We start from the raw sequence: 19962 nt of genomic DNA on the forward strand, positions 1-19962 counted from the left end.
GTTGAAATAAGAAGTCAAGTGCACATATCTTGGTGTGAGCCACATGGTTTTAAGAGATGTTTTTAATTTCACACTGGTGGAGTGTCTGATACCCCTCTGCCCTGTGACATTGGCACATGCAGAGAGAGCACTGTTTATGCAGGGTGAGTCAAAGTGCTGGATCTTGTCTCCTTTTTAGCAAGCCCAGTTTTACAACCTCATTTTATTCTTCCTTATGTCCTTTGTCAATTGTTAACATAAAACCTAATGTTTAGATATCTGTGTGCCCAAGGCTGCCAACAGATCAGGTGCCAGTGTTATTTTTAGATTAAAAAAAAAATGGGATTTGTGACTGCAATTAACACCTACTGCAGGAACTCATGTACGACTAATTGCAGACACAAAAAAGAATCATGGAGGCCACTTAAAAATTCAGTCCCTTGATTGAGGAAGAAGGTAGAAATAGTTGGGTGGTCATATATCAATTCAAAACGGAGGGATTTGTAAGAATAGGAAGCTCTCCAGCAAATCTCTTTGTTAAAGTTTTATACACATTCATCAGTATCCAAGCATACAACTTTAAAAGGGATGTTTTCAGGGTATGAATAAACAAGCCTTAGAACAAAACCAGCATACTGCATGAAACCACATACTGTTTTCCTAAAGTCAGTATCTGAAGGCATCAGAGTGAACTGTTAGGTGTCAGTCAGAGAGACACCATTCTTGGTGCCAGTGTTAGCAGTCTCGACTCGCTACATTTGGGTACGCAGCACATTCCCTTAGCAGCAAGCAACAGTTTGCCCCACCGTCGAGGTTTCTTCAGTGTGCAAGAGTCCTAGTGGGATACAGAGCTGCAGCTTTGTTGTTTCTGGCAGTGCTAGAAATGACTTTGTTCTCACTTCCTCTGGAGGCCAGCACAGGTTAGATCAGAGAGCAGAAATTGAAATGAGCTTTTAATGGAAATGAGATCATGAGAGCCACAGAACAATGCAGTCACTCCTCCATTGGTGCTCCTGTCCCACTCCCAGAGCTGGAAACATCAGCAACAAGGAGGCATATTACAAACACACCATCTGTCCCGCAACCCCTAACACAAGCTCTGTGCCACCTTGATTAGTAATGATTTTAATGGACCTTTTGGTAGCATTCCTGCAGAGCAAACTTTGTAACCTTCCCAACCTTGATGTTTTCTATTTCAATTGCTATTGCTGGTATAAGATTTATAGGGGTTTATTATTTTTAATTTTTAACTCTCTTGACCCATTGTAAGCTGAGGAAGAAAATTCCTTTATATTTTCAGGAAAGAGGAATATTTAATGTTTGCCACACAGTGTACCTCCTTCATGAATTAATCATTGAGGGGGCGTATGTGTATTTGTTTACCAGGACTGGCTGGATAGTCATTAAATCATTGCTAGGAACTTGCTTCTTGCCCTGGAGCATTATGCATCAGGACTGTTTTAATTGCGGATGGAGGAATCACCATGAGGCTGTCCCTAATGCAAGCACCTGCTGCAAATGACTCAGTCCCCACATTACCCTCCAGCAGGGTCTGGGTACATCTGCCAATATATGTCATTATCTGAGGCATACTTGTCAAAACCATGCATGCCTTTAAGCTCTTGTGTGTTCTAGCAAGGGACCCTTGTCAATGTTTCTGGCACCTGCAAACTGCTGTGCACCTGGTATTTAAATGGCACAGAAATGTGTTTTGATTGTTTTCTCTCTTTAATGAACCCACCTGAGGGACATTTAGCTCTTTATCTAGTAGCCTGTTACCCAGTCACTCACATTTACACTGCTTGTGTGGAAATTCAGAACTCACTTGTGCTGTTATACTAATCCATCTGCCAGAAGTCTTATCACAAAATCTGCAGGGCTCCCTGAGGAGACTTTTGTACTAGTAATTTAAGCTAATGATTTCTAAACATATTTAGTCAGTTTTATGAAGACCTCATTAGAATGTGACTGTTTATTAAAAATCTAAATGAGGTCTCACAGTCATTTAGAAAAATCATTGCTGAGTTGCATGAACAGTTCTTTGATAACATATGATGAAGTGGTTTTTAGTTAAGATTGGCCTAGGTCGACATAAGAACCTGTACAAAAAACCCAAACAAGCAGCCCTTGAAGCAGCCTTGAAAAAAAAGACTTTGTCTTCTTCATGCTGGGGTCAACAGCTTTCCACTCAAAATGAAGTGCACAAAAAGGGAATGAAAAGTAATTAACGGTATAATATACCTACATTTTAGTGCAAGAGCCAGAATTTTCCAAACCACACAATAACAGGCAAAAAGCAAAACCAAGACTCAAAAAATATGTCAGTGTGCCCACAAGCTATTTCAAAATAATGTATTTTGGATTATATTAATGCAAGAGGCCTCCATGCTCACGTTTGTAAGTGCTAGAGCAACTGAAGATAGCAGTGTAATTTCTGAAAACATCTTTTCCTGAGAGGCTTAGCAAAATCTGGTGGATTATTCTAGAAGAAACACAACCTTTTATCCCATGAGCGTAGGGGTGATCAGAGAACAGACACAAGAGAACATCTTGCTTACTCCAAGAGGCTGCTGTCACGTACAGACTCCAAAAGACAGAGTTGGATCCTTCTGTGGAAAGCAATGGGAACTGGATCAAGGTCCTTAGGTACTGGCCAAAGTCTCAGGTTGCTTCTTGAAGCGTTTCAATGTTTGCACACATTGAAACATTTCTTTCCTCCTTAAAGAGTTATTCAGGGAAGATTTAGAATGTATTCAATTGTGCCATCTAGCTGTCACCTCCATCTTTTCTCTTGTTGGGCTGGTACTAATACTTGGTTGGCAGAATGAAACTTGGCATGTCACATCATTTGTCATTTGTCGGTAGTCACTTTCTCTCCCATTCCTTGTTTTTGCTTGAGGCAGAAGAAATTTAGTAATATCTGGTTAATAAATGGTGAAATGCACTGGTGAAATCAGTGGAGGTGGTTGATATATGAATGTGCTACAAGGACTCATGATTGTCTATCATGCTTTTAATATAACAAAGTATTTACGAAAAACATCACTAGAAATAATTATAAAAAATAAAACCTCACCCCAGGAGCATAGTAATTACAGTAATTAGAGTTTCGCAATTATTATCCAGAATTAGAAAACAGCCAGTGCTAATAGTGTTAATAGGCACACAAAAGACCCTTTTTTTGAAAGAAGGCAAGGTTGACTACAACAGATTGGATGTGACACAAACAGGAGAATGAAGGTCAGCCATAGACTGGTAAATAGCCCCTATGCCTGCACGCACACCTTATATCCACTGAAACATCTGAAATAGCCCCGCACTGCCATCTTATCTCTCAGGTGTGTTCTGCTTTCCTGATAGCCATCTCACACTCCTCCTGGGTGACTTTTCCCTTTCAGGAGCTGGCAGTGCTGTATCTGCATAGGGAAAAAGAAAGAACACAGTGATGGCTTAGCTTTTCTTTCACTGGACCTGTGGTTGACATGCTACGTACATGACACTCTCATCTGCTTTGCTGCGAAAAGGTCGATGGCTCTGATTTTTCACGCTTAAAAAAATATTGGGGTCTACATGACAGTGAGGAGATTCATACAAAGGTCTTCTGACAGAAAGGGAACATCTTCTTGCTGCTGGCTGGCTAAAAAACATTCTCTGATGTAAGATAAAATCTGTCAGAAAAGAGTTGTTCTCAGGAAAGACTCTGCATGGGCCCAGCCCTAAGCAGTCATATGTGCATGTGCTTGGGTCTTGGGTCCAAGCTTGGTCCTTGCTTAGGATGTGCAGCCTTGGTCAGCATTCAAGAAACATTTCTAAACCAGATAAAAATACTTTTCCTTAACAAACAAGATCCGGAAGTGTTTATGTTGAACCAGATGATCTTCAGGTCCACCTGATGATTTCTTTCTGTTATTGACAGGCACTAGACATCCAAGAAAAAGTGCCAAATAAAGCCCTGTCCAAAGACTTCTTACTGAAAACATACTGCAAGAACCAAACAAAAACTTCATAGGAAATTCCAGCAACATAAAAACTGTGAAATTTCCAATGGACTTGCCACCTATTCTTAGAATAAAAAAGGAATTTTTTGACACAAAGCTGTTATGAACTTGCACTTACACATTTTAAAAGTTTTGAGAATCTTCCATGCAGAAGAACCCTCTAATAAACAAAGGTAAATTCAAATTGTATTTAAGATTCAGATCACCCATTACAGAGATATTGCAGGGGTGAAACACAGTAACTCTAACACATCTCACAAACAGGACATTTATATTTAGTATAAATGGAAGAACACTCTATGTAATTGAAACTGCCTCTAAATGTAATAAGCCAAATTACCTACATTGGAATTAGTTCAGGACACAGGCATTAGCGCTCCTTAGGAGGTGTGCCAAAGAGTTTGTAAGTATACTGGTGACTAAGATTTCAACTTTTCTACTGAAAAAAAAAAAACATATTTTATAAATGAGGGGGAGAAAGCTTGCTGTATGAAACCCTTCCCTACCTCTAGGTAATTCTAGTTTCAGCTTCCAAAACCAATAAATAGTGTCTTTCCCCATCTAGAAATTTTTTTTTTCATTATCACGTTTACCCAAAAAACCTGGGACCTGTGCTTATGGTACATACATGTTATTAGATAGTCTGTTGTTTTACTTTTGGTTTTGCTGTAATTCCAGTGTTTCTTGAGCATAGAGTCTATACTTTTACAGAGTATCAATGAGAAAAAAAGAAAACAAATCGTAATTTAAGACTACTGTTAGTCTTTCAAGTCAGTGAGCCCTTCTAGTCGTCAAAACAGATTTCAGCTTTCTAGACGTCTAACCAGAAATAACAAGCTGCATTACTTCATTATGCCTAGCAGGGGAAGAGGCCTTAGGAAGAAGAAATAGTTGTTGTTCTTCAGGAAAGAGAAGGAAGGACTCTTTGCAATCATTTAATAAAGATGTCCCCAGATTAGCAATGGCAGCATCATCAAACAGGACATCAACCTACAAGCATTCAGCACCGTCCCATGTCACCCAGAGCAGACATGGTTTCAGCTCTCTGTGTTTTGATGCATTCTTGTTTCCAGTAAAAGCTATGTTTCAAAGGATGTTAATCAACAGAGATTAATATCTTAATGCTCACTAATCCAATTGAGATAATTTACTTTGAGAAATACATAAAAGAGGTTTAAGGATGCACAAATGGATCGACCCCCTTGTTGGGCTAGCTGCTGAAGTGCTGCCAAGGTGTAGGGGGCAAGTATAAGTGCAGTTTGCAAAAAGGGCTTCAAGTTCTTTGAAACATCAGGGCTAGCAAAATGGCTTCATCACTGCAAGTCTTCTCACCTGAGTGGTCTCGTGAAATTAATCTCTCAGTCTCTCTGTGAAGAAAGAAGCATCCTGGAGGCACCAACACAGTTCTACCTTACCCAGTAGAGTAACACATAGAGCTTTCTAAGCTAACATGAGATGATTAGGTTTTAGAGCTGGAAGGCAATCTACTAACTTGGTGGTGCTCTGTACCTCAACTAATGGCATGATTTAGCTCTTGGAACGGAAGCATGATTCAGAGCGCAGGCTGTTCTGCTCAATGTAGGCACATCAGGTCCTCAGAGCACAGGATCTGAGCAATATGCCCATGATTTCACAGTTGTGTAAGGGATTAAGACAGGCTTTGAGGAGCTCCAGCTAATCCTGTAACCATCCTTCATCTTGGCATGGGACCACCCTTCTCATCTGCTCTGCGCACAGCCTTTTTTCCTCCAGGGTTGTACTGAGGTGCACTAATTTACAGCTTTTTTTAATCATCAGTGGGAGACAAAATTGCCTAAGCATAAGCAATGAAATAGAGGCAATCCATTTTATCCTTTTGGTACTAGTGATGAAGACAGGAGCACTACAATAGCTTTGCCTGGGGTCACCTTTACCCTAAAGCAATTCTCCTAGACTAGTTCTGGTTTATGGCCAAAGTATGGCCACACCATGAGTTTGGCCTGTCAGCTTAATTTCATCTAATCCCAGCTAACAGGTTGACGGCGTGCTAACGGTACACCTGAGTCTTAAGAGCAAAGGGATCGCACTGATTCCCTCAGGTGGAAAGCATTAGTGTATGCCTACTACTGGGCATGTCCAGAAAACCAGCTATTCCGGGCAGAAGCTGAATGAGTGCATCCACCAGGCAACCTAGGATTGCACTGCTGGAGCAAGAAAGGGCAGCAGAAGGTGGAGAATTGTATCAGCTCTGAGTCGTCACTGGCAGAAGTTAGACTGAGCTAGTAAAATTCATGGAGACATCTCTCCCCCACTGGGAGCTGTGAAAAACATAAAGACTTCTGGCTGCATTTATACAGACCCATTCATCTGATAGTGCCAAACAGTATCTTGAATGTATTTCTCAATACTCTTCCATACCTCTTTTGGAAAACTGTAAAATGAGGTATTAATCAATTAACTGACTTGCTCAAAAGCAAAGAAAATGAAAAAAAGTAAGACTGGGTTTTATCTTCTGTCAAAGGTTGTTTTATAACTTGTAAAATGTTCTTAAATCACAATACATTTTTTTGTTTGAGAAGCATTTAAGTAAAAATACTTTCAATTATTGGATGTCCTTTTGCTTCGAGTCAGCCAAATAAAAGTATATGATGTTATCCTAGCTACATCTGTAAAATCTGTTAAAAAGTTTCACCAGTGAGCTTGGTTGGCTATTTCATTTTATATTCTAGAGGTTTCACTTCAAAATTTATGTCTGACATATCATCATTACTTAGTTCAGGATTAATTTTAAATTAGAATATATAATACTGCTCTTCACTAACGACAATCTATGCAGTGCATAGCCAGTTATATCACCTTTTTGCTAAGAATATTTCAGAATCAAAGGAAATTGGAAACTTTGAATAATCAGTGTTATTTAAACTGCTCTGTACAAACTACAAAGTATATTTCACAGCCAGCTCACATATTAATTCTGTAATATTCCTCCTATTCCAAACCTCTAAGTAAATGAATTACTGTCCTGGCTTTCATACTGCCTTTAGCTAGATGTGTCACATTGCCAAATGGCTAAATATACAGCTTCGGAAGTCACAATTTGTGTTCATTAGCTATCCACTGCCTACGTTGTTTGTTATATTTAGAAGTAGCAACAACAACTTTCCACCTTCATTTCTGAGTCTTAGTTTCTCACATTAGACTATTTTGCTGGGGGGATGGAGGTAGGGGGTGGAAGTAGATAAACATCTTCTCCAGATTTGTAAAATTATTAGTAAAATAAACGTGTTTGGAACAATTGGACAGGGTACCTTGGGATGAATAGATTAAACCACAGCATTTTCATTATGTCGCTGGCAGTCACCCTTTTATCTCATCTTGTGATGAACATCTGTATTTTTTGGCACGTCAGGATATAAATGTGGGGTTTAGCTGAACAAACTCTCAATTATAGTTCTGCTCAGATGACATTTCAAAATTATGTTTTCTACTTTGTGGATGATATTTACTGTTATGGTAGCAACTGTGTGAAAAAAACCCAATGCATTTAATATTCAGTTCTGGATTCATATATCAATTATTTAGCTAAACCTTCTGTTAGTAGGTTTTTTTGTAAAGCATGTACCAAATGTTTATGAAAAGGGAAAGAGATTTGTCAAGTCACAGTAGCTAAAGCTGTGCTAAAAAGAAAAAATGAACAAACATATGTTACCAGTAGTGTTTCTCATATTAGATGAGTAAAACCATATTCTATTTTGTTGCAATTGTCTTTCCTTGTACAAATAAAGGCCCTGATCCAATAAACTTTTATAAATGTGGTTTTCATTTACACTATCTAATCTACTTCTGTCTTTAAGACACCTTTGCATTTATTTGAGTGGTCCTGGAGGAGATGGGAGACTGGTCTTTAAGCATTTACTTAACTTTTGGCTCATCAGGAGTCCACAGAGTTCCCATGTCTAGAGCTCAGCACGTGCAGCAGCATTGCAGGACAAGAGCCAAAAATAGGAAAAAAGCCTGATTTTTTTTAAAAAAAAAGTTTGGAGGGCTTTTTTCCCCCCTCCCAGTGAGTGAATCATCTAGTGTTGGTCTGTGGCTCTGACTGCGGCTCTGGCACTGTTTCCACGGCTGTTACAGCCCCTATTCCACGTGGGAGAGTTTTCAGGAAATTGTGTTGTCATGGATCCTTCTGCTCAGCTCCAATCTGCTCTGTGCCCAAAATCCCCTGTGCAGCAGAGTAAGAAATCCCCAGCGGGCCCAAGCTGCATGAGGCACAAAAGGCTGTAACTTCTGTGCAGCATCCCCCAATGCTTCCCTAATTATTCCACTGGATCATCTTAAATAAGGTTTAAAAAAAAGAGTGGAATTAAATCCAACAGTTGAGGCATAAGAAGGTGGGGACTGTGCTCTTCTAAATTGGTCTTTCTAAATGTCCCTAGTTCTTAGTCATAATCCAGACTGTCTAGACTTACCAAGTTAGAAACAGGCATGTTTTCCTTCAAGGCTGAGCAATTTAATTCAGCCAGGGTTGGGTTTTTTTTCCCCGATTGTTTATTTTACTGAACTAGAGCTGTTTTGAGGATGGCAGGCACCCATCAGAAAGAAACAAGGCTAAAGTTAGCAACAAAGAGACGTGCTGATCAGTAGTGCTGCGACTAGGATCACTGCTGCAGCTGCTCCCTTCCTACGTGCATTGGCTGTCTTTGTGTGCTTCAGGTTCCACCTATGGAAAGGATAAGTGAACAGGCAGGAAAAGAGAATCAGCTCCAGAGATGGGGTTGTCAGTGGGCTGCTCCAGTCTGGAGGTAGTGTGAATTGCCTTACTCTGCATGAAGAGTCAAAAAAGTGTCTTAGCCATAGGTAGGAAACCCCTGTTTCAGAGAGTTCCCAGCAATGACTCTAAAAAGGTCAGTTTTTTGGCCTGAGGGATTTGAACAGTGTGAATTTTCTGGATCATTTTAACAACACAGACAAAACAGTGAGCATTCAATGTTTTTCACTTAGCTACCATCAGAGGGTTTTAGGAAATACATCCAAACAAGATAAGATCTGAAGAAATATCAAGTAGATGCAACAATAGATAGATAGCAGCAACTACTAAACTGCCTGCAGCAACATTTAATGCTTTTGAAATGGTTGTTCATTGCTTATAGCTGATAGATATGCTTTGGAGATGAATACGCGTTTGCCAGAGATCCTGCAGTTTAGGCACCCTGGGACTGTCCCTCGGCTTGGCCCTTGGCTGTTGGAAACCCTCTGCCCGCACTGACGTGCTGCCAGCTTGCTGGCTGGCGAGCAGGGTGGGGGCGAGCAGTCGTGCTGCCCTTGCCTGGGTACAGGAGTGCTAGGCACCGCAAGGACTGTCCAGTCTCCCAGCTCTAAGACTCTCACTGTGGAAGGGAACCGTATAACCTGGTGTTTGCCAATTGTCCTGGAACCACACTTAATATCAGGTGAAACGTGAAGAATATAAAGAATTTTTTAGCCAATACTAATACGGTTACTAGGTCTGCAGACAAGCATAGTGAAATAAATAAAAACCTGCATATAACTACCTGAACTTCAGCTCTGCTCTAGGAGCTTTCCATCAGCTGTGTAAGCAGGAATAAGCTGTTAAGGTGCTTGTATAATTTTGCGGCTGGGAGCCAGGGCTTACAACCAGCCTACTCTTTTTCTCTGAGGATCCTGGTGTGGGGCTGTGTTTTTCCACCCCTTCAACTCAATTCTATTCAGATTTAATTTTTATCCTGCTAAAGAGTCAGAAAAAGGGTCAGAACTACTGATCCTGCCCTGACAAACTTTTCATTTTATCAGCTGATGTTTCCAATTTAGCATGGCAAGACCTCTCTTCTGTCCAGACAGTAAATATGGGTTGTATGTGATTATTGGCCACATCATTAAAAACAAATGCTGAAGAAAGTATTTTCTTCTGCCTGACAAGGCAAGGTTTGACTCTCTGCATAATCCTTTATATACTGAACCTGGAGTTTGAATAAATAAACCATTTGAATCATGCTTTACAGTTTTCACCGTATACTTATATACACACCCTTCAGTTTTACCTTTTGCTCAAGAATAGGCATGATAGGAATCCAAATATTTTGGCACTAAAATGGGTTTGAGAAATACTCTAAGAGTTGTGAAGTGGTTTGGGGGGGTTTTTTTGGTGTGTTTTTTTTTTTTTAAATCAATTTTCCATTGAATATTTGAAGCATTTGGGGTTTTTACCCGATCTATTTAAGTGTATATTTAAGTAAACCAGTAGATTTACATGTATTAGAAGATCCATTTTAAATTTTCCCTTCAGTGAGAGGAAGAAACCATTCCATGCAGCAGATGTATAACAGATGCTACTCCTAGCACATACTGCACTACTGGACGATGGCCAGATGCAGTGGTGATAGCATAGCTATTACCGTGACAGAGCAGAATAAAACTGAGATCTGTAAGGAATATGTTAGCTTCCCCGCCCACTGCCTTGTCCACACAAATGGGAAGGAGGAGAAAATTCCTAAGTCTGTCAGCTGGCTGCATCATCAAATACAGTCAACACAACGACCCAGCTGAAAAATAGCAGAGTAATAGGGCATATCTGAATACGTTAAATACTGTGAAGTCCATCCCATCTAGACCACACCAAGGCTCAGGAAATCTGAAATACGGTTCAGAAAACCCACCTTCTTTGCACCTCCATACCCCAGGATAAATTTGCCAAGCACGCATAGCTCCAGAAGCCAAGTGAAATCATTTAGGAGGAAAGGGTAATTAATCTCACCTAACCTTAGCCATCAAGAAGCCAAACACCTAGGCAAAGGCAGTTGTCTAGAGTCTTTTCATAGTTAACAAAAATAAAGGCACCTCTAGAAGCCATTCATCCTACTCATCTTAGTTTGAGCTAAGTGAGATGAATCCCAACCATAGTGTCTGGGGTCATCTAGTGAATTGGTGTTAAAGCCCAGGCATAGAACTCATCTCTTGACTTCAAGTGTTGAGTTTTGCCATTTGACCTCTCATCAGTTCCTTTGAAAAGTTAATCTGAGAAAACAGATACTTTTCTAACTGAAGAGAAGATCCTTCCTGTCTGAAAAACACATTTTCATTTTAGAAGGTAGGAAGATATTTTTGGGACAAATCACCAACTAGAGGTTGGGAAAAAACCTTCTGGTGGTAGTTGTCCCTCTGGGCACACCCTGCATTGGGAAGCACAGGAAGTGAACAGTTACTCTTGAGTGAGTTGTGCAGGGTATAAATATCCCTTGTGCTCTGTAGAAATCTGCCTTACTTTACTAACCACAGCACAAATCTCACCTGCAGCTCTGAAAGATGTCTTAAAAAAGAGGCAATGTGCCTTAAATATTAATCATTTCCACATACAGGTCTGTTTTGCGCAATTGCATTTTAAAACAGAAATCATTGCACAGAATACAGAATAGATTCAGTATGAACCTTCTAAAATAAATGAACCTTAATTTCTTTTGTATTTTTTTAAAGGTCAAATGCTGCAAATACTGGCCAGATGACACAGAGATATATAAAGATATTAAAGTTACCCTAATAGAAACAGAGCTCCTGGCTGAATATGTGATTCGAACGTTTGCAGTAGAAAAGGTAAGTTTCTGAACTCGTTTTTCTTAAATACACTCTGCCTAAGTAACTTATATACAGATTCAACAAAGGAAAGTTAAATCTTTTGACTGACATCCTGGTTTTGTAGCTAGTTTTTGGGTAAATGACTACCGCCCTCTTATGGCAAACTGTGTTTTCCTTTAAATGCGGCAACTTTTCTGCGCTTTCGATCCCTGTTGGCCCCTGCCTGAGTTGGAAAAAGTGATGTTCCTTGCCTAGGAGAAATTGAAGCCTCCCTCCCAGCAATCAGCTGAAAAACACATTCGTGCTGTTTTCCCATCTTATGTTCCCCACAGTCATTTTCTGTCTCTACCAGAGGCTGCATGTACTATTATTCAGAAGTCCATGGTGGAGAATACTGTTATCTGCTGGGGCAGTGTGTTCCTGGTCTCCACAGACATAGTTGAAACAAACTCATTTTCTTCTCAAGGCAATTTCATTTTTCATGTGGAATCTATCTTTATAGGGAGAGTTCCAATCAGCATGTTGTATTACTGTTTATTAGAATAATGCCATGATTTTGTTTGATGCTCACTAGATCTTGTAGCTCTCCTGAACAGCTTACAATGTATGGACAACATACAGTTAACAAATAAGGTACTTACTGAAAGGAGGAACAAGCAGGGTCAGTCAATGCTGACGCGTGTCACGCATTTTGTGTTAATTCAGGGGTTTTATCCAGACTTATTTAAAGGACAGAAGTGTTTTAATTGTATGTATCAAGACTCATTTGAGTTGCAGAACAATGAGGAAAGGGTCTGTTTGTAAGACTTAATATTCCTGATGACACACTGAAGTAATGTTCTCCCAGTACCTCCATGAGTAGAATTTCAACTAATTAGCCTAGAAAACTCCTTTTTATTTAGTTGCAAGTACCTGAGATATAGTGGTTCTCTCTAATGTTGAAATAGCATTCAGTTATGGTTGTGAAGAACATAATCTTTGGGATCAAAGAATCCTGCATCCAGGTAGATGAAACTGCCAAAAAGATGGCCCAGCAGAGTCCCTGTACATACATCCACAGTAACAAAGGAATTGGGCTTTTCAATCTAATACTTAAATATACATCAGTACAGCAACCTGAGGGTAACAATAACAGAATTATGCTGTTTGAATGAAATGAAATATTGTATCATGTTTACAGCTATACATATTGTACATCTAATTCATTCAAGCCTGTTGTTTCCTTGCATTTAGATATTTTTAATAAACAGATGAGAAATGGTGGCTACACTTTGAAGTAGATGAAGCACTAGTTTATTTTATTCTGCAAATTTTAAGCCCATGCTTTGATGTTAGCTTTTCACTTCTTAACTGGGACTGGAAAAAAAGACCTGGAGGATTTAACAGTTGATCATAACCAAACTGTCTTGAATAAGTGCATTAGAACAGATAGAGATAAAAGGCACTAAACATTTTTTTTCTTAAAAAAAAAATCTCCATCTGAAAAGATTTCATTTAGACACCGCTTTTTAATAGTTGGTAGTTTTTCAGTAAGCCTCTAAAAGCAATGTCAGTGTAGTTTGAGTAAAGTACATTTGTTTTTACCCTATTTTCCATATTTTTAACTCTTCCAATGGTACTGGAAGGTCAAGTCTGTACATCTCTTCCACCATAGTTCTCTCAAGTTTATATTTCTGATCTACTGGGACTGATACCTTTCAGTCTCTGCAAGACAAGCTGCCTGATGAGACAGCGTGCACCCTAACCAAATCTGCAGATCGTACTAGTTGAAGGGTAGTGTTGAAATGCTGAACTTTGGAGCCTCAGTCCCAAAGGACTTGAAGATTTGGCCAACAGAAAATCTAGTAATTCAACAAGGGAAAATGCAAAGTCCTGTGCCTTAAGTGGACTAACCCCATATATCTGTACAGGCCGTGACATCCTGGGACAACAGCTGAGATCCAAGATCATAGAATCATAGAATCATTATGGATGTAGGACATCTGAGCTGCAAGGGGAGGTTAAGCAAGCTGGCCTTGTTCAGTGTGGTAGAGATGAGGAGGAGGGGTAAGGAGGATCTAATTGCAGTCTGCAGCTACCTCAGAGATGTTTAGAAAAGCAGGGGCACCAAATTCGTTTCCTTCTCCATGGTAATGGATGGTAAAATGGGGCAATGGCCATGAATTTGCAGGGTGGAAGGCTTGCACTGGAAAAACTCTTCGGGAGGAGGGTAGTGCAGTGCTAAAGCAGGTTACCCAGAAAAGTTGTGCAATCTCCATTCTTGGTGGTCATCAGGGCTCAGCTGGCCAGAGCCACTGGTGAACTGATCTAGTGTTGGCCATAGACCCACTCTGATTGGGAGGTTAGATTGGAGACCCTCAGAGGTCCCTTCTGACCATCTTTTCTGTTTGTGGATGAACATCTCATACCTGCTCCTAAAATACACTTTAGAAGTTGATTTGCTTGGGGATAAATTGAACACACATTTTTATTTTTTTAAGTGGCTATTTGATAATTACTGGGGAGTAGGGGGATAATGCCAAGAAAGTGGAACCCAAAATTACACTCTGATTCTGAAGACCACTTCCTAGATATGCTTCACGATGTGTGGATAAGCAGTTCCTTTGGAGCGGTTCCATTACACCGCAACAACTAAATCTGATGAATTACTCAGGTAGTAACATACACCAGCACCATGAGTATTTGTAGGATTAGGGTCTACATTTTTTAACATCGTAGGGTTTGTTTGCAATGTACTCCATTTTCTGTTTGTTTCAGCTGAAAGAAAAAGTAAAAAAAATACAGTCTTTCCAAGCTGAGCATATGCTTTTATGATTCATGCAGTTGTGTTGCTATTTTGGGTTTAGAAACCAGCAGGGAAGCTACAGACATGAAAATCATTCTTTTGTAGGTATAATAAGCAAACTCATTATATGCGTACCCTATATGCAAAATCTTTTCTAAGTAGCTGTTATCCACGATAGACGAAAATGCAGTCAGCATGACAGACAGCATTTTCAAAACCAATGCACAAGATACAGAGGGCATATCCTGATCTGTGCAACAGCTGGGCACATCATTTTGGAGAGGCAGTTCACTTTTTGTAAATTGCTTGAAAATCAACGCTGCGTACAGCATGAAGAATTTGTGTGGGGTACTCGTTTTAGTCCTCAGTTTGTATAGTCATGGCATTGCTTTTTGTATGGGATCTTTGTTTCTTGGGGGATTGTGGGCAGTTGTTAGGAGCAATATAAAAGTGTTTGGGACATGGATACCCCACCTACGCACAGCTATTTACAGAGTTGGAGGCCTTGCTTACAGTAGCAAAATGCTGTGTTAAGTAACACACTCTAAAATCCCCAGAACACAGAGACCAAATTGTATTTGAATGTATTTGCTAGACTGTCTTAAAATGCAAATTACTTTGCCTATTCCTGGGGTTTAATATGTTTTAAAATTGGTTTTTAGGATATAATGTCATTTCTGTTGCAAGGGTGTGATCTCCTTCGTCTACACCAATGTCGCATGTACTCTTCTCTCTAGCCTGCCTTTTTGTGTCGCAGTTTCTGAGGGAGATAAGTGTGGATATTCCTCTGAGCAGATGCCGAGCCTCCACAAACCGCCAGCCTGACCTGTCAGAGCATGAGGACTCCAAGTCCACTCCAGTCATGTAGCACTGGCACGCCCAAAATTCCTCAGCCATTGAAAATCCCAAAATTTCTCAGTCATTGAAAATCCCAGACTCTTCTACCTTGCATACTAACAATAAATTAGGAAGTTTATGTTACTTCATTATGCAAAAAAAATAGACCTTTTATATGCAAACCAGCTCAGGACAGGAAATACATCTTTAAGAAAAAAAACTGTAAACCACCAGTTATTAATATCACTGACATTTAGTCCAGCCTAGACATGATATGTCATAATTTTGCTGTTTGCTTATGAAATATGTATGATGGCCTCTGGTCTGTGGATTTCTAATGAGAATAAAATACTGGCAGCTACATTTTTAGAGGGGGAAGGGGAAGTACAAGCACTAAGAAAATCAAACTTAGCACACCTCTAATATCCAAACTGCTCCAGAAAGTCACATGGGAAATTACTTACACAATCGGCTCCTTATTCATACCTGTCTTACCACATCCACGTCCTTGTAGACTGTGGCAAATCACTTGAAGGGTGAGCATGTAGAGGGCTACAAACGTAGCCCATATGATTGGAGGTGCAAAAAGGTTTCTTACTATTCAGCTGTTTCTTTGAGACCAATGAAGGAGATAAATGATAAGGAAAATTATGCTGAAATTGTAGTTCCCCGAAGTCAGCAGCAAACCTCCTGTGGAGAGCAGTGGGAAAAAAAAGTCATCTGTGCTGTATGTTCACGGCTTTGCTGCTGACCTGTTCTGTGATCATGGCATGCATCTTAAGGCCACAGTTTTCAAACAACTTAATGCTTAAATATAGAGATGAGCGTCTATCTTGTTGCTAAAAGTTTCTAACCAATCTAGTGCTAAATTACTCAGTTTTGTTGTAAGGCTTTGAAACCAGTAGATATGTAACCTTTGAACTTGCTCTCCTGCTATGAGAAAGCTCTCCAGCAGTCTGTACAGATATGGGTATTGGTAGGGGGTGGATGTTTTTCAGCAAGGCTCAGGCTTTTGAAGTTACATTCTTAATGATGGCTCTCATCCAACCTCTTTCACATTCGAGCTTGTTTTTCTTTTTCAACCCTTGTCTTTTCAACAGAGAGGTGCTCATGAGATTCGAGAAATTCGGCAGTTTCACTTCACTGGCTGGCCAGACCACGGTGTACCGTACCATGCAACAGGCCTGCTGGGATTTGTACGGCAGGTCAAGTCTAAGAGCCCACCAAATGCTGGCCCTCTTGTTGTTCACTGCAGGTGGGTAGGACAGAAATCCCTCTGTTGTGTTGTCCTCTAAACTCAGAACCTACTTTTGCTTCTCCTGTACTCCACTATCCCCACACAGGTTGCTGAAGCCACTGGAGCTCTACTCCCAAAAACTTAATACCTAAAATACGGACAAGAATGGGAAAACTGAGTCTGAAATCCTGCAAATGCCTGAATGCAAGACTTAATTTCAGTAATCATCCAAGTGATCAAGTACCTGCAAGATGAACCCTTACGCTTTACATTTTCCAATATACTGCTGAACATTAACTGTGCTCTTCTTTTACTTTAGTGCTGGTGCTGGCAGAACTGGGTGCTTCATTGTTATTGACATCATGCTAGATATGGCAGAAAGAGAAGGCGTCGTAGACATATACAACTGCGTGAGAGAGCTTCGGTCTCGGAGAGTTAACATGGTGCAGACTGAGGTATTGTTAATCTACTGGAATACTGTCTTACACTTTGCAAGAAAAAGTATTCTTCTAGCCCATAATACTAGAGCCCCTTGTGGTAGGCACCATTCATAAAGTAGTTTATTCAGTCATATGCAGAAAATAATCCACACTTGAAGAATCGCTGCCCAAACAAGTGCCCAGTTATGCTGCACTTAAGGTTTGCAGTGGTTTTCTGAAAAAAAAGGAAAATCATGAGTGTTTCCTCTCCAGGGAGGATTCATTCTGGAGCACATCTTGTTGAGGCTCAGTTATGTGATAGCACCTACAGAACTGTGCAGAGGGATGAAGAAACCAGAAACATTCCGAGTTTTATTACGGAGTGTTCCTGTACTTCTGTTCGTACTCCTACCTAGTTTGAGTCAATCCTTCTATATTAAATTCCAAATGAGTGGGATAAAGTTTTGTGAACTGCTGTTGTTCCTTCAGGTCTTGCTTCAGTGCCGGTAAAGTCAGAGAGACTTAGTGGCAACCATATTAGTTGTTATTTTTTATTTACCAGAATACTAGTAGCGTACGCTCTCTATGTCAATAATTATTTTAACTGCTTTACCAGGAACAGTATGTATTCATCCATGATGCTATCCTGGAAGCCTGTCTTTGTGGGGACACATCTATTCCAGCTTCTCAAGTTAGGTCTGTTTACTATGAAATGAATAAACTGGATCCTCAGACTAACTCCAGCCAGATCAAAGAGGAATTTAGGGTAAGTTGTGGTTAGCAGTACCTAGAAGCTATACAGTTCAGCTATGCTAAAGATTTCTAAAGTGCTTGCTTATAACTGTGTGTATTTTGGAGCAGGTCTGGGAGAGAGACACAGCAAAAAAGGGAAAATAATGTGTCACTAATTGCTATTGAATTATGCTAAATCATAAAAGATCATGCCATAGGGTAGTAGTAAAATCTTTTTACTCAAGGGAAGTATATAATTTCCTTCCAGTGTCCTTTCTCCAGAAGGCAGGTTACTCTGCAGCTATCTTTGAGGTTATTTTTCAGATCTGTATGCTTCCAGGATTTTTTGCTTCCAAACACTGCTGGCTGTGATGTGTTTTCATTTCTCTGCATATTGATTCCCACTGAAACTGAATGCTGAGCTGATGTATTCTTAAATATTTTGGGATGCTTTCACTGCTGTGTTAATTTTTCTGCTGTATTGTTTACTCTTTTTGAAAGACTCTAAATATGGTGACTCCGACGCTGCGTGTAGAAGACTGCAGCATAGCACTTTTACCACGAAATCATGAAAAGAATCGCTGTATGGATGTTCTGCCTCCAGACAGATGCCTGCCTTTCCTCATAACGATAGATGGGGAGAGCAGTAACTACATTAATGCTGCACTGATGGATGTAAGTCTCCACTACATCATTAATAATAAAAAGGGAATAAGCAGCCCTCCAAACTGAGCAATGCCAGAAAGTGGAGTCAGCATAAGAAGACTGAAATCCTTCTAGCTTGTTTTCCAAAAACATGGCATAAAATCTTTAAACTCCCAAGTACATTTAGGATCCCACATATGTTATGTCACACTCAAGGTTCCAAAGCTATGCTCAGAAAGCAAGTCAGGGAGTTTTGATAAATTAAATGTGTCTCGATTTCTCCCTAGTGCTTGAATTTTTAACCATCTGGCCTAGGAAAAAAAAGAGTTACCTATTAAGACACTAAGGCAGTTAAATAGGATAATAAGGTTTACAGCAATATTTCAGTTCCCTTTGTTTCTAATTTAAACAGTAATTAACAAAAAAAAAATTGTCAGCACAAGATAGTACACAAGCCATTACTTCAGTCTTTCTGTTTATTTCTGTTTGAATGAATGGTTTCTCTTCGGGGGGGTGGGGTGGGGGGGAGGTGTTTTTTTTTTTTCTAATGCATCTATGGTAATTCTAATCCTGCTAATAGAATATCAGTAAAAAGACACTTAAACTGCCTTTACAGTCTGTAGATATTTATAGCCTATCTTTGACAATTTAGAACTATAGTAATTACGGTTGTCAAACACATAAGCAACAGGAAAACAGAGGTTAGCAAAGAATGAACACATTGTAAATGGCCTTTTTGAAAAGTGAAGCTAGAGTAATAACAGCTTATAGCAGTTTTTGCATTTTGTTCTTTCCAAGTTCTCAAAGCATTTTCCTAAAATAAGCCTAAGTTCAAAACACTCCTGTGAAAAGATAAGTGTATTATCTTTATGTTTATCTATGTAAAGAAACTGAGAACAAAAGTTTAAGTGGCTTTTCTAGGTTCTCACAGTAGGTCAACGACATTTCATATCAGAACGGAGCTTCCTTGATCTGCAATTTACAGTCTTGCCATTACATTGTCTTCTCTCCTGGAGAGTTCAGTACTGTTTTGTTCTGTAAATTAAGTACTGCTCAGAAAGATCAGTGCCTCAATATTTGCTTTGAACATGCTTCCCTTCTTCACTGTTGAAACAGTGAGCTGGAGCCAAAAGTGTGTCTGGGCAAAAGGCTCCGAGGGAGGAGGTGATTTGGGTCACTTTCCACCCAAAGCACCCTTGCCAGACTCCTGCAATATCCCTGCTCTGACAGACCGGAGCAGACATTTGTACCTCTCAGTCTCCAGCAGGCAAGGTGATCCATTTCACCCTCTCCACTTGCATCTGTTGAGATGCAGCTGGATCACTTCATGTAAACTTTAGAAGCTCACTTTGAGCAAAAGGGGTAGCAAGCATAATTTTCATTATTCAGTATCAAATGAGTTTGAGAATGATTAAAAAAAAAAACAACCCTGCTAGGGCTTCCAAGTGAGGGAGTAATGGAGAGCCCTTTGGGCACCTCTCATCTGCATGCAACTTCCAACAACACAGCACCAGTAGGATAGAAGGCAGCTGACTGATGCACCAGCAGCATCAATACCTGCTGGTTGCAGTTTGCCAAAACCGAAAGAACTGAAATCTTGCATGTCTTCGTCTGTAACCCAAAACACATTGGATTCATTTTCTGTATTCTCTTCAGCGACTGTCTCTGAAAGAAAGATGGAACTAACTGATGGGATTGTATCTCTGTCACAGTACAAACAGTTCAGTTCAAGGAATGCAGAGGCTTCCCTGCCCTCCTTAATGA

The 19962-nt window shown here is 40.0% G+C and overlaps 1 protein-coding gene across 9 annotated transcripts in view; it reads left to right on the forward strand.

The window, feature by feature from the left end:
* The window catches only part of PTPRM (protein tyrosine phosphatase receptor type M), a 495715-nt gene that overhangs the window by 463556 nt on the left and 12197 nt on the right, over positions 1 to 19962 (forward strand). For all 9 annotated transcript variants that reach the window (XM_064442974.1, XM_064442975.1, XM_064442979.1 and 6 more), the window contains 5 exons: positions 11445 to 11561; positions 16266 to 16420; positions 16722 to 16857; positions 17438 to 17587; positions 18055 to 18228. In XM_064442974.1, the coding sequence (XP_064299044.1) occupies positions 11445 to 11561; positions 16266 to 16420; positions 16722 to 16857; positions 17438 to 17587; positions 18055 to 18228 (732 nt within the window). The remainder of the gene's footprint in view (positions 1 to 11444; positions 11562 to 16265; positions 16421 to 16721; positions 16858 to 17437; positions 17588 to 18054; positions 18229 to 19962) is intronic.

This window comes from Phalacrocorax carbo, chromosome 2 (genome assembly GCF_963921805.1).
Source record: "Phalacrocorax carbo chromosome 2, bPhaCar2.1, whole genome shotgun sequence".
Classification (NCBI taxonomy): Eukaryota; Metazoa; Chordata; class Aves; order Suliformes; family Phalacrocoracidae; genus Phalacrocorax; species Phalacrocorax carbo.